The sequence below is a fragment of the Penaeus japonicus genome, unplaced genomic scaffold (assembly GCF_977035675.1).
Source record: "Penaeus japonicus unplaced genomic scaffold, GWHDUDI00000001_assembly GWHDUDI00000040, whole genome shotgun sequence".
Classification (NCBI taxonomy): domain Eukaryota; kingdom Metazoa; phylum Arthropoda; class Malacostraca; order Decapoda; family Penaeidae; genus Penaeus; species Penaeus japonicus.
Window position 1 is genome coordinate 21,353,343 of NW_028234442.1, and position 15,000 is coordinate 21,368,342.

The 15,000-nt window shown below is 37.5% G+C and overlaps 2 protein-coding genes across 3 annotated transcripts in view; both read right to left on the reverse strand.

Annotated features, from left to right (window-relative positions):
• Positions 1-2,490: 2,490 nt before the first annotated feature.
• mRpS30 (mitochondrial ribosomal protein S30) lies at positions 2,491-11,007 on the reverse strand. Of its 2 annotated transcripts, none has more exons than XM_043023650.2 (9): positions 10,535-11,007; positions 9,096-9,216; positions 8,058-8,182; positions 7,128-7,300; positions 6,706-6,873; positions 4,593-4,743; positions 3,679-3,826; positions 3,224-3,408; positions 2,491-2,841 (listed from the first exon to the last, which is right to left on the reverse strand). In XM_043023650.2, exons 1-9 carry the CDS (start codon positions 10,993-10,995, stop codon positions 2,709-2,711), a joined length of 1,665 nt encoding a protein of 554 aa, XP_042879584.2. In that variant the 5' UTR covers positions 10,996-11,007; the 3' UTR covers positions 2,491-2,708. The 2 variants fall into 2 exon arrangements, with proteins under 2 accessions (XP_042879584.2, XP_042879583.2); XM_043023649.2 differs by having other exon boundaries at positions 9,096-9,219.
• Positions 11,008-12,662: 1,655 nt separating this feature from the next.
• The window catches only part of LOC122258006 (uncharacterized), a 13,382-nt gene continuing 11,044 nt past the window's right edge, over positions 12,663-15,000 (reverse strand). The window contains exons 12-13 of the mRNA XM_086533818.1: positions 14,922-15,000; positions 12,663-14,605 (exon numbers count right to left, since the gene is read on the reverse strand). The exon at positions 14,922-15,000 is cut by the window's right edge and continues 2,421 nt beyond it. Coding sequence (XP_086389944.1) covers positions 13,489-14,605; positions 14,922-15,000 — 1,196 coding nt within the window. The 3' untranslated portion in view covers positions 12,663-13,488. The remainder of the gene's footprint in view (positions 14,606-14,921) is intronic.

The window sequence follows — 15,000 nt, forward strand, 5'->3', positions numbered from 1 at the left end:
AGAAAGTTTACAAGGTTAAAGTTCATTATAAACAATACAAGGTAAAAAGTGACACAAGTTTAAACAAATGAATAAACTTAAAAATATTTCGGTAAAAAAATGACTATCATAAAAGAAGCACGAATGGTTCTCCTAAATCAAATAATCCTTTAAGAATGCACTGCTTAAAAAAATAACATCAAGCAAATATAAAACAATTCAAAATCTTTAAAATCAAGGTTTTTAAGTCTGCCAAATACATTCAACAGTTACGTAAAACTTGGGAAGTAAAAGCCAATGGTAAAACATGATACTAAAACAATAAAATCATTGAAACATATGACATTAACATATCGAACAAGCATGGATACATTTGCTTGTTCGATAAGTTTTCACAATAATATCAACATGGACAACAACAAAAAAGCGGTCATGTGGAATGGCAAGGTTTCTCTAAAAGGCCCGGCAAGTAAAAGTAAACATAGTTCTCATTACGTATCTTTGTATAAATCATTTTTACAAAAAACATCATGACCGGATCATGCAGTGGATTAAGTATACAATAGATCAGACAGATTCATCGTGGCCAAGGATAAGGCAGGATTTAGGGTTTAGAAGGGTTGGGATAAGCTCATAGGAACGCATGTAAGGTTTAGGATGAAGGGAAAGGATGGGAGAAAGAAAATGATTCGAAATAAGGGTAGAAAAGGTAGGATTACCGGTAAGGCATGGAAGCTAGGAGGTAAAAATCTAGATCAAAATATATTAGAAAGTAAGAAGTATATAAAGGCGATCTGAACTGACCTGAAGCTTATTTCCTGACCTCAAATGACACTGCCTGGTTGAGTTTTTACGACTGTCGGAATGTCCCGTATTTATGACCGATGCTTCGACCTTCTAACACTTAGGATCGAAAATGCGGGGTTGAGGCTTCACATTTACTCAGGGAGTAGTATGCAACAAAATACTCCTCCCACAATCTTTCATTAGCTTCACTAATGTTACAATATGTTACAAATTATTTAGACGTTTTCAGTGTATGTGTTAAGTCGCTCTGGAGATGCTTGAGAACCTCCATGAATTTCACATTGGTCCTGAAACAAGGGGTTAACAGGGGAAGGGGGTGGGGTGAGGGAATAGGAAAGGGAAAGGGAATAGCGAGGAGCGAAAGCTTGAGCTGAATAAGACTAAGGATAAGAGGAAAGAGAGAGGTGGGGGGGGGGGGGGGAAAGAGAAGGTAAGTGAATACAAAGGATTACGAAATAAAAAGACAGTACAACAGTCGGAAATAAAGAACAGGAATGGCAAGGGAAAGGTTAATATCATTATGGCAAGAATAGAATTAACAAAGAGAGGAACGATTGCGAATAAGAGAGAGAGAGAGAGAAAGAGAGAGAGAGAGAGAGAGAGAGAGAGAGAGAGAGAGAGAGAGAGAGAGAGAGAGAGAGAGAGAGAGAGAGAGAGAGTCAAAAATGATAATCTTTGACATAGTGAAGAAAGCAGGACGAAATGTTTGGAAGAAAACGGAAGAGTAGGAAATGAGGAAGTAGGTAGCCGAAGAAAAAAAAACGGGAAGTAAGAGCAGTTAGAGGGTCTACTGAAGAAATGATCGATGGGAAAGAATTCAGGGGGGGGGGGAGGTAAAAAAATGTATAGGATTCAGACGGAAGGGACCCTAGGAGAAAGACAAGGGCTGGGTGGGGGGGGTCAGGGTCAGGTAGGAAGGGGGAGATTGTAAAACTCCTCTCTCCATCTGAAATTAAGATCCACTGCAAACCTGACATTATTAAGTATCTACTAAGTAAGAAAGGGAAGAAGCAGATGAAAAAAATAATACAAACATATTTTATATAAATTATGGGATTTGGTGAAACTGCCCTTATAGATAAATCTTATATCTTTTTGTCTGACTACATTATATTCTTGTCTAGCTAAAGTCTGTCTATTTCAGATTTTTTTTTTTTTGTCTTAAGAGGAACAAGTCATCACAATGTTCCTTAATGTGAATACATAATGTGAATCTGCATTCTTCTCAGGTTTTCAAAAAGGCTTTTGTAACACAATAACCAAACAACTGTTATCATGCTATTTTCTTCCTTAGGAATATAGTATATATAAAATTGAATTCAAGGTGTAATAGAAGAACCAGGATAGGCTCACACACTTTATTTCACGCAGCTATTAACTGCATTGCACATTAGATGCTACATATATCTTTCCATGACCATGCAACTAAATTCATGCATTCTTGGCTTTAGAGAGGATGAAAGAATGAGTGAGCTAAAATGGGAGAAATTTCAGATTGGGTAACCTTTTCTTCTAAAAATAATTACATTTAAAGGCTTGTTAAAGTAATCATCCAGTAACACTGAAGAGGTATATCAACATGTAGATTCATTAAAGTGGCACAATTTATTAAACTTCATCTTAATTGCAGATGCTTTTTTATTCCTTGACAGTAATCTGATTACATGGTGGTAACAGTATGTAAAAGGATGAATAAAACATTAGTAACTTATAAACATTTATTTACAAAATGAACAATTACCAGTCCTAGTACTGTACAGTGGTATAACCTTTTCTATAACAAACTAATGTTCAGATGGAATAATTTGTTAACAAATAAATAACTTCATTTTTGTTGAATTCAAATTCAAACTCCAACCGCACTACCTCAAAAACTCCGTAATTAATAAAAAAAGCTACAGTAATTTTTCATAAACTTTCGATTAGTCATATTTATACAAGTTTTCTGAATCTAATCGCGGTTTGTGTTTCTGCTTCTTATCCTTCCTGCATGCTTTGGGAATGTAGATGGGACTATACTCATCCAGGCGTCGCTTTTCGGGATTCATTTGGTTGCTGAAAGGAGATAGAGACTACGATGAAACTCAAATAAAATTACTATGATCATCTTTGATCGTTTCCTAATCCAACCAGAGAAATTCTGAGACTGTGTATTGTTAAAAATTAACGTTATGTCCACCAGGTTTCTGCAAGGACATGAGAAAATTATCTTTGATGTAATACAAATTTGGTTTTATGGGTGTTTAAGTCCATAACGAAAAAATAATAGAGAGGAGAAAAGAGATGAATTAAGAGAAAATAAAAGGGAAAGAGAGAAATAAAAACAGTTATTCATGAGATCCTTCCCATACTAGAAATGAAACCCCATACAATTTTGAAAATCACCCTCAATCATAAAAGAGTGATCGTCAACTGTTCAATCCACAGGAAAACTTACAAATGATCCTCGAAGAACCGACGGGGAGACTCATAGGGCCTAGTGTTGTTGTCCTTCTTATAGATCTTCTCCCACAGGTACATTTCCGGTTTGAGGAGCTTCCTAGGACGTCCCGAGAGCAAGTCACGGAGGTAATTCTGGAACTCCTCGCGGTATTCTTCGGGAGCATTGTGGCCAGCTAGGTACTGCAAGGGGAACGTAGAGATAACATTAAACAAATGTAAAGAGTGAGTGATGATAGCAAGTAAAAGAAATCAATTTTTAAAATCTTATTTATCCTTTTCAAAGTCAAATTTCAAATGCAATCCAAAGAATTTCCTCCCAAATGCAAACAAATGGCAAAAGATATGACTACTCTCACTGTTATCCCCACCTCCAAAATCAAAATAAACCATGGAGAAACAACCCACCGAACTTAGAGAAGACCTCAAAAACAAAAAGGACAGCTGGAGTACCTTATAAGGAGCTAGGTAAGGAGATGCATTCTCTCTGACAATGCCTTTCTTCAGGTACATGGCAATGAGAGACGTTAGGACCTCCTCATTCAGACCCTTTACTCCACTCTCTTCGACAGCTTCAAACAGATTTTGCTCTGGACTCAACCTGAAATAAAAATGAGTAAATAAGCAAGCAAGAAGAGAAAGAAGCAGAAGGATAAAGAAGGGAGGGGTAGAAGAAAGAAATAGTGTGTACATTGTATTATTCTTTACTAATTGTGTAAGAAAGTAGTTTTACTAACCTCCTAAAACTGATATTGTGTTATCTACATGGGAGTGGCATATCTAATCCTGATTTTTTTGCTACTAGCCACTGAAATAATCCTTATGTTATGAAGAACATGCTTCTATTTTCCAACTGATGCATAAAAATACACAAACATCAGTTATAAAGGCTTCTAGACTTCAGTTATTTTCCCTGTAGCTCAAGAATTAGAGCATATAAATCTTTCTATTTTCATATCTCTGAAACCATAAATCTACTGGTAAACTGTGAACTTACTACAGTTACCCTTCTTTTGCAATGCCCATCTATGACTGAAGTCTGGCTCTCTTTCAATAATTCCATTTAAAAGAAATATTAGAAAGAAAAAACAAGACAGAAGAAGAGGAATATCTTCATTCCAGGAGGGGTAGGAAAAGGAAAATGCCAAGGACAAAATATGACACAGTAATTAAGGCAAGAGAGAGATAAGGAAAAAATGTTTCCATACTGTCTCATAGATCCACTTTTTATAGCCTACATCTGATGATGAATTTTCATTAGAAGTACAAAACATCACAATTCAAACTCTTTCTTAATGTGGCAGTGTTTTATTATAATTGTGTGTTTTTTTATTTTTTTTATTTATAAACTGTCTTAATTAACTCACCATAGAATGTTGTTATATGGGTTTTCAGTAGCATTTTCAGAGTGAAGGACGCATGTGTTCATCTGGTACAAGCTGAAGTTCCATTTCTGACCATCTGATATGGCTGACTGGTGAACAATCGGGTAAGTTAGTTCCGTCACTGGACCAAATCCTAGAAAGAGACAAGACATCTATAATGAAGGCAGCATTTTCACAAAATAACCTTAACCATTTATTTGTAAACTGTGATGAAAGGATGGACTGTAAACTGGGAAAGGTTTGAGCTCTATATTCTGGGGTATATGAAGGAATAATGCAATGCTGTTTTGTTATAGATGTATAACATACATCCCTGACCCAGAGTTGAACCTATGCCGCCTCAAGTTATAGCCCGAGAGTGCAGTATTGAACCAACTAGGACAAAAGACCCAACAAAAGGATTGTCAAACTAGCTCCATAGAATTTACCTATCTAATGTTAATGATGGCACACTTTTAATATTTTGATTAAATTGTAAGAATTCTATCAAGTTGATCATATAAAGGAGAACATTTAATCCTGAATGAGATTAACCCACACAGGACGGCATTCAAAAGCCCAGTTGCGGAATGGGTTAACATATGCTTGAAAGGTCAATCTGATGTCAAACAGGGTCATGAAACATATGAGATCTGTTCACATGGAAAACCTTAGGATTTTTTAATATCAAAAGAAGAAAAAAAATTGTCTTTGGTCCTAGCAACAAGCTTTAAGACATATAAGATAATAGCTGTCATGGTGTATTTGATGGTAAGAGGATAATGAGAATGGTGAGCTGTGTTTCTTATTACTCTAAGAGTAATAATTCTATTTGATAACTGAAGATGCTTATTATCATTATAATACTATGATTTCTCTAAAATTTACCAAAATAGGTTTAGATTAAAATTACAAGCATAGATGGCACCACTCTCTCCTAGCACTAGCAGGAGAGAAAGCAATCAAAGGCCTCCCACCCATGGTCTCTATTGAGCACCATCTTAACCCATTCGCCGGATGATGTGCTGACACGTTTTGTGGTTTTTGTGTCAGACGCCGGCGATGAGATTTTTGGTCAAGGCCGGCACTCGGGGTGAGCAAGCGGACAACCCAGACTCGTGGCTAGTGCGCCCGAGAATCCCAAGGCGTTAGGTTTATGCGTTCAAAAACCACGGCATTCTGACCATTCAGAGCCGGAATCGCCCCGGCATGAATGGGTTAAGAGAGGAACAACACACAAACAGGTATCGATTCTCCAGGTCTAAAGTACCAACCGTGCAGGATGCACAGGCAAAATGGGAGGAGGAAGGTGACCCATACCACGTGCAGTGATTGCAATATGCCCCAGTTCCGGTATGTCAGCTGTGTGCTGTGGCACTCATAACCGCAAGCACAGGTCACCTTCTTCCCCATCTCTTCAGGTCTTTTGTCTTGGGGATGGTCTTATACTTCATATTTATTTACAAATCAAAAATATTAAAATTGTTTTTGTCATTCCATAAAACTGTAATACTTTACAATTTCAGTCTATTTCAACATTGATAAAGCCTGGCATTTGGATAGCATATAAATCTTTACAATACAGTTAAACACAAAAATATAGCTAACATGAAAATAATGAGTGCATACAAGAAAGCTAGAAAGGCCAGCTAGAAAGGCTATTCCCTCCCTCTGAAACAAAACTTGTCCAAAGTGCCTCACAGCTGGCAATAGTGCCTCTCCAAGGGCCAGAGCTAGCAAATATATTTCCACCATGAATGGGTTAATTCCAAAAGCACTATTGGACTTTGTGGCACAGACAGGTAAAATGCAACAGATGTGGGTGGTGTCCACTGTCTTTTGATTGTAAAAAGTTGGACAAACTGTATAATAACAAAAATCTAAAATATATATTCCCTACAATTCTGTGACAGAAAACCAATATTTCAGCAAACTATCAGAAAACAAAAAGATTTATATAAATTCATACATTACACATTCTTTTCTTTTTTCCTTCTCAAATTTCTCTTATTCATCAGTAGCTTCATGCATGCTATACAAGTAGTTTATATAAAACACAACATTAAACAAAAATCACTGCATAAGCCAAACAAGAGCCTGTTCCTCACCACCTTACCTTGATATGTAGCATGTGCAAATGCCTGAGAGAACGATGATATGATCATCTTCTGTATCAAAGCATTGTGCACATTGTGAAGTCCAAACTCAAGGCCGAATTTTTCTTCAAATTCTCTACTGTGCAACCAAAGCTGGCTGTGTTCCTTCTTTTCCCCTGGCCAGAATCCTGGAAATAATGCAGAGCAGAAAATTAGACTAGTGCCGAGAACTAAAAGAAAATCTAGTAAAATTTATAGCACGTCCAGAAGACAGGTAAATGATGGTCTTGTTTTTTTCCTTATTTAAATAACACTATTTTCATTTACTCCCCTTTTTACACATTACCACCCAAAATAGACATCTATGAATACTAACTATACTAACAAAGCATATACTAAACAATATCAAGTAGTCCAAAGCAGATTAAGCAACTTAACATACCTGTCACAATCGTAGCATGCTTGTGCTTGAACTTGAAACCATAGGCTCGTGGATCTAGATTCTCGACTGGCACTGGCGCACTTGTTGCTAGGCTGTCCTCCCTCGAGACCACTTCCGGAAGGCCTAAGCTTGTTCGGACGCAGAGACAGGGAGAACTCTCTGCCTGAATGGATCTGAAGAATTAAATGATTATACTTGTAGAAAAGGGTAATGCTAGAGGTAATGTTAGCAATATATCTCTTTAAAATATAGGGTCTTATCTAAGGATAGTTTTCAGTGACGGATTATATAAAACTTGATGGTATCATCATACTAAACTTAATACAATTATAGCTTGTTTTCTCAGATATTGATAAAAATATCTCTCTTCATTAAGCTAGTCTACTACACAATACAATTGGTTCAACTGACTTTTACTGTTCATTATCCTCTTAAACATACTCTGTGTGCTGGTTCAGAAAATTAATGGTGAAATATTCTAGAATATAACATTTTGAACATAATTTTGAAATCCACAGAAACATATGAGACACAACAAGACTAAAAAAAAAAAAAATATGTGCAACTGCAAAAAGTGATTCCTCATGACTGCTCTCAATTTAATTCAATTGTGAACCCTAGTTTCTGTTTAAGTATCTCAGGTATATCTATAAGACGAGAAAAGTTCCTGCCCAATAAATCTAAGTGAAAGATGTTTGGGAAGAAAACAAGACAGGAATAATAAATGACAGATCCTTTAATAAAAATTCTCAGAGTAATGATAATAATCTATGCTTCTGATTCCATTCTCAATTTAACTATCCATCTACATATTAGTTTACAGTTACTACATATTAATTTACAGTTACTGACTAAGAGTATCCTTTCCAAATAAAATGAATCTAAAAACTGCAAGCGATATACATAGAAAACAAAAATAATTCAACTAACCTCTCCATAGGATCATGCTCTTTGTCTTTCATGTACTTAAAGTTTCGCCTTTTCTTCTTCAGCAAATTGTCCGGTTGAAGTCCGCCAAGAAACCAGAAAGCTTCCACTCTGGGCCTTATGTCAACCTGCAAGGATATAATAAATTGAAACAAACATGGAAAAAAAGATGTGTCACTAACATAATTCAGTAGTTGAAAATATCAAATGGTTTCAATCTGCTACTTCAAATATAGTATAAAAATGCTTTAGCTAGCTGTACATTTTCTGATGTTGCTCATATTAATCTGAATATCTAATGATATGCCTTTCATTCAATCACTATCAGATTTATAATCAAATGAAATTAATCCTTTAAAATTAATGTTCCTTGCATAATTAATTTAATATTCCCACATATGCTTAACCAGAGACAACAACAAACCACAAAAAGAATAAAATTGAATTGAATCTTAAAATTGCTTCTTAAACCCTTTGCAACAGGCATGTTTCATGGGGTCAGATCACTGTTGTACTGCATTTTTCTTTTTGTTAAAATTACAAGCTATTTATTCCTACAAATGCTAGTAAGTATTACTTAGCTAATATATCATATATAGACTCAAATACCGTATCATAAAGTTAGAAAATGATTGAAAACACACACAGCTTAAGATGCCTGAGCCAAGCTGAACATCTTCAGATATGGCCTGTCATGGAATGGTTAACCCTTTGATGATGTTCACGGTTGAAGCGTGCACACAATCATGAAATATTATGGCTGTAACGGTGCTAGCTTTAGAGCTACAGGGTTCCAAAGTCAGTTTAAACCCTAGTTATGACACCGATTTTGGAAAAATAAAATTTAGGGTAGTCTGCGCTGCCCGGAGTGCGGAGAAAACATTATACCCGTCCCTCTAAACTTCAGCCAATGCCGCTACAGTCATAGACTGGCCTGTATGACTGCCAGTTCAGTCATTATGCGCACTGTCGCCAATGAATTAATATCCATACCTATAACTTTGCAAAATCCCAAAGCCCTTTACGCATGCAATAACATACCACAGCATCCTTGAGGTGCTCAGCTGAGGGTGCTAATGAAGATGCCAGAATCTTGTGCAAGCCGAGAAGGAAATTCTGCGTCTGACGCTTCTCTATGCCTCGCCCAAGCCCGAAGTTTCTCCTGCTGAGCATTGAAAGAAATATTTAGTTTAAGTCAATCAAATGAGTATTCTAATTCAATGGTGTCGCACCATAAATTTGGGAGCTCAGAGGCAACAATAAAAGAAAATTGCACTGAATGAAGAAGTTTTATTATCTTATTTGAAGGCATCATGTAAATCAAAGTTTGTTATGCTATGACACATGAATCTTTAAAGGGGAAGATAAAGTTATCAAATATATAATTTCCTTTCATACAATTTTGTGAGTAAATCACAACTAAGAATTATATCCTCGCTTTAAAACAATCAGAGTTGGAAAGTAATGCCTGAACTTTTATGAGCTTATCATCATTCTAATCTATAAAACAAAAATAATAAATAACTGCATTTTAAATCCTAAAGGCACTTCACATCTTCCAAGCTCATTAATCAACTATCATTCAATATATTAATAAATAGCAACTTCTTGATAATTATAAATATTACAGATAACATAATTGTCAAATAGTAAAATTAATATTAGTTTTTAACCTACATGAATTGTCAACCGTAGTCGCTCTTCATCTAACCAATACCCACTCCCTGCTGAATGTCTCCGACCTGCTGAACGCCTCCTACCTGCTGAACTCCTCCGACCTGCTGAACGCCTCCGACCTGCTGAACGCCTCCGACCTGCTGAACGCCTCCTACCTGCTGAACGCCTCCGACCTGCTGAACGCCTCCGACCTGCTGAACGCCTCCGACCTGCTGAACGCCTCCTACCTGCTGAACGCCTCCGACCTGCTGAACGCCTCCGACCTGCTGAACGCCTCCTACCTGCTGAACGCCTCCGACCTGCTCAACGTCTCCTACCTGCTCAACGTCTCCGACCTGCTCAACGTCTCCGACCTGCTCAACGTCTCCGACCTGCTGAACGCCTCCTACCTGCTGAACGCCTCCTACCTGCTGAACGCCTCCTACCTGCTGAATGCCTCCTACCTGCTGAACGTCTCCTACCTGCTGAACGCCTCCTACCTGCTGAACGCCTCTGACCTGCTCTACGTCTCCTACCTGCTGAACGCCTCCTACCTGCTGAACGCCTCCGACCTGCTGAACATCTCCGACCTGCTGAACGCCTCCGACCTGCTGAACGCCTCCTACCTGCTGAATGCCTCCGACCTGCTGAACGTCTCCGACCTGCTGAATGTTTCCGACCTGCTCAATGCCTCCGACCTGCTCAACGTCTCCTACCTGCTGAACGTCTCCTACCTGCTCAACGCCTCCGACCTGCTCAACATTTCCTACCTGCTCAACACCTCTGACCTCCTCAACGCCTCCTACCTGCTCAACGTCTCCTACCTGCTTAAAGTCGACTGGAAATTGAGAAGAATGAGTTCCTCGACCGAGTCCTTCAGCTCCTTCGCCAGCGCCCCAGCCGCCTCCTTCTCGTGGTATCCTTCGGGTAATCCTTCAACCACGTGAGTCCTCGTGGCATAGCGGGTGAAAGGCGTACCCTGGAGCGTGGGCTTAGCGTCATGCAACCTACATGACCAATATCCATAGTATTTGGGCATGTTGAGTTCCATTAATTTCTGCTCGAGGGTCGGTAGGCCTGTGATCTTCTGGTGCCATGCCTCTGTCTTCCGCCTTTTCCTCGCTTCTCTGTTTTCGTCGAGGATCTCTGGGTATTCGGGCACGTCCGTGTATTCGCTGAGGGAGGCTGCATTGTGGTTCCGGCGTGTCAAGTCCCGGGATAAGTAAGAAACACGTAAAAATGTCGAGGAAGTTTGTCCCTTCCACACTAGTCTGGTCGCCGCCATGGCCGTGTCCGATTCCGTGAAGGGAATTATTGTTTATGTTTTCCATATTTCTTCTGGGATGAGATTGTGGTTATATTGTGGAATGAGGTGGTTATGATGGTTATTGATAATTTTTTAGGTTTGGATATTATGATAGTTTGGAAACTTTTATTGCGATCTGAAGTCAGAGTTGGTACGTTCGAACGCATTTTCGTTACCGCGTTTATTCAAAACTATTTTAACACTATTTACATAAGTGTGTGTACGATTGCAACTACATGTTTATGTATGCGTAAATATACAGGCATATGATTCTTTCTCTCTCTCTCTCTCTCTCTCTCTCTCTCTCTCTCTCTCTCTCTCTCTCCCTCCCCCGCCCTTTCTCTCTCTCTCTCCTCTCCCTCCCCCCCTTTCTCTCTCTCTCTCCTCCTCCCCCCCCCCTTTCTCTCTCTCTGTCTGTCTCTCTCTCTCTCTCTCTCTCTCTCTCTCTCTCTCTCTCTCTCTCTCCCCCCCCCCCCTCTCTCTCTCTCTCTCTCTCTCTCTCTCTCTCTCTCTCTCTCCCCCTCCCCCACCCTTTCTCTCTCTCTCCTCTCCCTCCCCCCCTTTCTCTCTGTCTGTCTCTCTGTCTGTCTCTCTGTCTGTCTGTCTCTCTGTCTGTCTCTCTGTCTGTCTGTCTGTCTGTCTGTCTGTCTGTCTCGCTCTGTCTGTCTGTTCTTCTGTCTGTCTGCCTGGCCGATTGTCTGTCTGTCTTTGTCTCTCTGTCTGTCTGTCTGGCCGATTGTCTGTCTCTGTCTGTCCTTCTGTCTGTCTCTCTCTCTCTCTCCCCCTTCTCTCTCTCTCTTCTCTCTCTCTCTTCTCTCTCTCTCCTCTCTCCCCCTCTCTTTCTCTCTCTCTCCTCTCCCTCCCCCCCTTTCTCTCTCTCTCTGTCTGCCTTCCTCTGTCTGTCTGTCTGTCTGTCTGTCTGTCTGTCTGTCTGTCTGTCTGTCTCTCTTTCTCTCTCTCTCTCTCTCTCTATGTGCATGTGCATGAGTTTGTGTGTGTGCATCTTACTGTCATTAGGACATGAAGAAAAATAGTCACTTGTAATGGTTTAGCAGTACTTATGTATATCTTAATGTCTCTTATTTTCAGTAATTTCTGACTAAATGCTCCTGTACATTTATACATCTTTTCTGAACAATTGAATATCCATAAAGTATAGAGGGTATAATGAAAGTATATGTAAAGTGACTACTTGTAATCCATCAATGACTTAATTTTTTTTCCATATCAATTTTGAGTCAAGGACAACCTTTGAAGTTTCACTACTTTAACCTTCAGTTTCATGAAATCTTGTTATTCTTATTAATGCTTTGTGTAGACTTTTTGTATGTTTTCATTGTTCGTAATTTTGATTCAATAGTTTTCATTATATTCTAGTATTGATCATTAAAATTGGATTTTTCCTTTTATTTACCAGGTTAAATACCTAATTAAACTGCATTGTTTAGCTTTCTTTCTCTTACCTTGATATTACATTTTCTATAATCTACTAAAAATAAAATAATAATCACTATGATCCAAAGTATTGTAAACTCACACACATGCATAACATACACACAAAAACAACACACTTTTCATACAAATATATATATATATACTACTTGCATAACTCAGAGGCATCAAATATCAAAAGACTTTGTAATTCAAATGATTTTATTGAATACCTAAAATCATTACAACAAATTTTACACTCTTTTCATAGTTCAGGTAATAAATAGAGGTATTCTGCTACAGGAAATACATATTTTAGCAGCTGATTAGGACACCAAATATCAATCTGGTTACATCACTTCATGCTATTAAATGAATAATATATCTCAAGAGACTAAAAGTAAAATTCATTAATCACGGACAAATTAATCAGAATGAAATAAAATTAGTTCTAGGTGGTTCATCAAGCAATGATGATGTCAGCAAATTAGGGCAGAAAAGATAAGAGAAATTAACAGCTTAATTTCTTATATAGCTACACAACTTAAAAAAAATATTTTATATGTAATACCTTAAAATCAAATAGGTCTTTGTCAAAAATTATGCAAATTTAAACATTCAACAAAATTCATCAACAAATATTCTTTTCAGAAATAAATAAAAGCGTGAATTCATGATGCATACATTGATTTATGTAAATTCTCTCCATGTATGTCAATACCAATATAAAATTAAACAAAATTGTACAGTCAGTGTACAAATAACACAACATGGCAGCATCTGATGAAGTAAACTGAAATACTTATCATGCCTGGATGGAAAACACTTAAATAATCGTCACTTTGAAAAGATAGAATACATACTTTCTATGTATTTAAATATATAAACTAAAAATGCCACATACATCAACCATGAAAACAAGAGGAAATGTAAATTGAGGCATAAATGGAATTATAATAACTGTGCCAGTAAGAAAAAGAGGGAAGTTATAAGGCAAAATGGAAAGGAAATGCGAGACTGTAATATACTCAAAATTTGAGTTTACATTTTTGCACTTACACAAGATTTCTTCCTACTTCTTTCTAAAGCACGTTTCTGGTGTTTTTTGAACCTCTCTAATGCATCAAACTCTCCTCCCGTAATGATGCTAGGAACATCGCTGGCAGTCTTGACTTTATTTTCTTTGATATTTACTTTAGGCAAATGTGTATAAATTGATTTTCCTTCCCCTTGAAGCTCTTTTTGTAGACAACTACTAGTTGTTGCTTTATTGTCCCCTTTTTTCTTTTTTACTTGAAGACTTTTATCAAAAAAGTTGTGGGTTAGCTGGGTGCTCTTTTGATTCTTGCATATAGCCTTAATGTCTGATGAATGAACATTGGGAAACTCAATGAACTTTGAGGTTGAAATGTTTTGTATACATTTTTTGTTGGTTTTCTTCTTCTTTGCTGTACATTTCTTGGGCCTTTTAACTTTGCCTTTTGTATCTTTATCACTTCGAGCTTTAGTCTTGAAAAGCTTCTTCAGAATCATACTATTGATTTTCCACTGTTTGGAAATGGGTTTAGTTTTCGGAATTACAGCTTCAGATACAGAATTTCCCTTGCCTGAACTTAAATTGCTATGAGAAACTTGCAATGTAGTGCATTTACCACTCTGATTAGCCTTTTCATTGAGAGTAGAACTTACTTTTTCCTTGCCTTTACCAAAATGCAATGATTTAGTATTCCTTTGCTGTTTAGCAACACTTGGATCTTTCTTACTTCTTGACAAACTTTTAACACATGTGGATTTCCTTTTACCCAAGTCAGGGTCAACTTCAGTAGAAAGTGCAATAACTTCTGATGAATTACTCTGTACAATATTAGAGTGCTTAAACAATTTAGCAGTCTTACCAGATTCTTGATATTCACACTGGGATGAGGTAGATAAATTTGTATTTTGACAATAATCTTGATTTCTTTCTTGTTTTGATCCACATGAAGGGTCTTGTCCAGACTTTGATTCTGTCTCTCCAGACTGTGATGAAACTGTAGCCACTAAATCCTTGTGGTTTATGACTGCATGAACAGAGCAAGTAGACATATAATTCCAAGACATTGGGAGAGGAAGGGAATCCTTTCCAGGGAAGAGGGATAACAGAATCCCTACATATTCCCTGCAATTTAGAAAAAAAATAAGGTGAAACAGTAATATTCTGGCATATCAAAGTAATCTGTATTTTTTGAATGTACAGATAGGTATGGTAATGATTCTGTCCCTTTAACATAAAACATGCTTCAGAATATAAGAGAGAGAAAGAGTTATCAATGAAACTCTCAACATACTTAAAATGATTTAATATCAACTTATTTTGAAGTCTTTATAGCTTAAAAATTTGATTTATCCCTATTCACAAAATGAATGAAAAAACAGACAATATTAGTAAAAACGTCATGAAACGAAAGCTACAAACCAAATTTCCATGAACTTACCAGTATATCATCCTGACAGTCTCAGTCATATGCTCAAGTGGGGAAGGCAAGTCTACCTCTGATACACCCTCTCCAAGCT

Coding starts and splice junctions, on each gene's coding strand:
- mRpS30 (XM_043023649.2), bottom strand. CDS start 10,995: ATGGCGGCGACCAGACTAGTGTGGAAGGGACAAACTTCCTCGACATTT. Junction 9,220..10,534: donor TTCCAGTCGACTTTAAGCAG/GTAGGAGACGTT, acceptor TTCAATGCTCAG/CAGGAGAAACTTCGGGCTTG. Junction 7,301..8,057: donor GAGCATGATCCTATGGAGAG/GTTAGTTGAATT, acceptor TTAATTCTTCAG/ATCCATTCAGGCAGAGAGTT.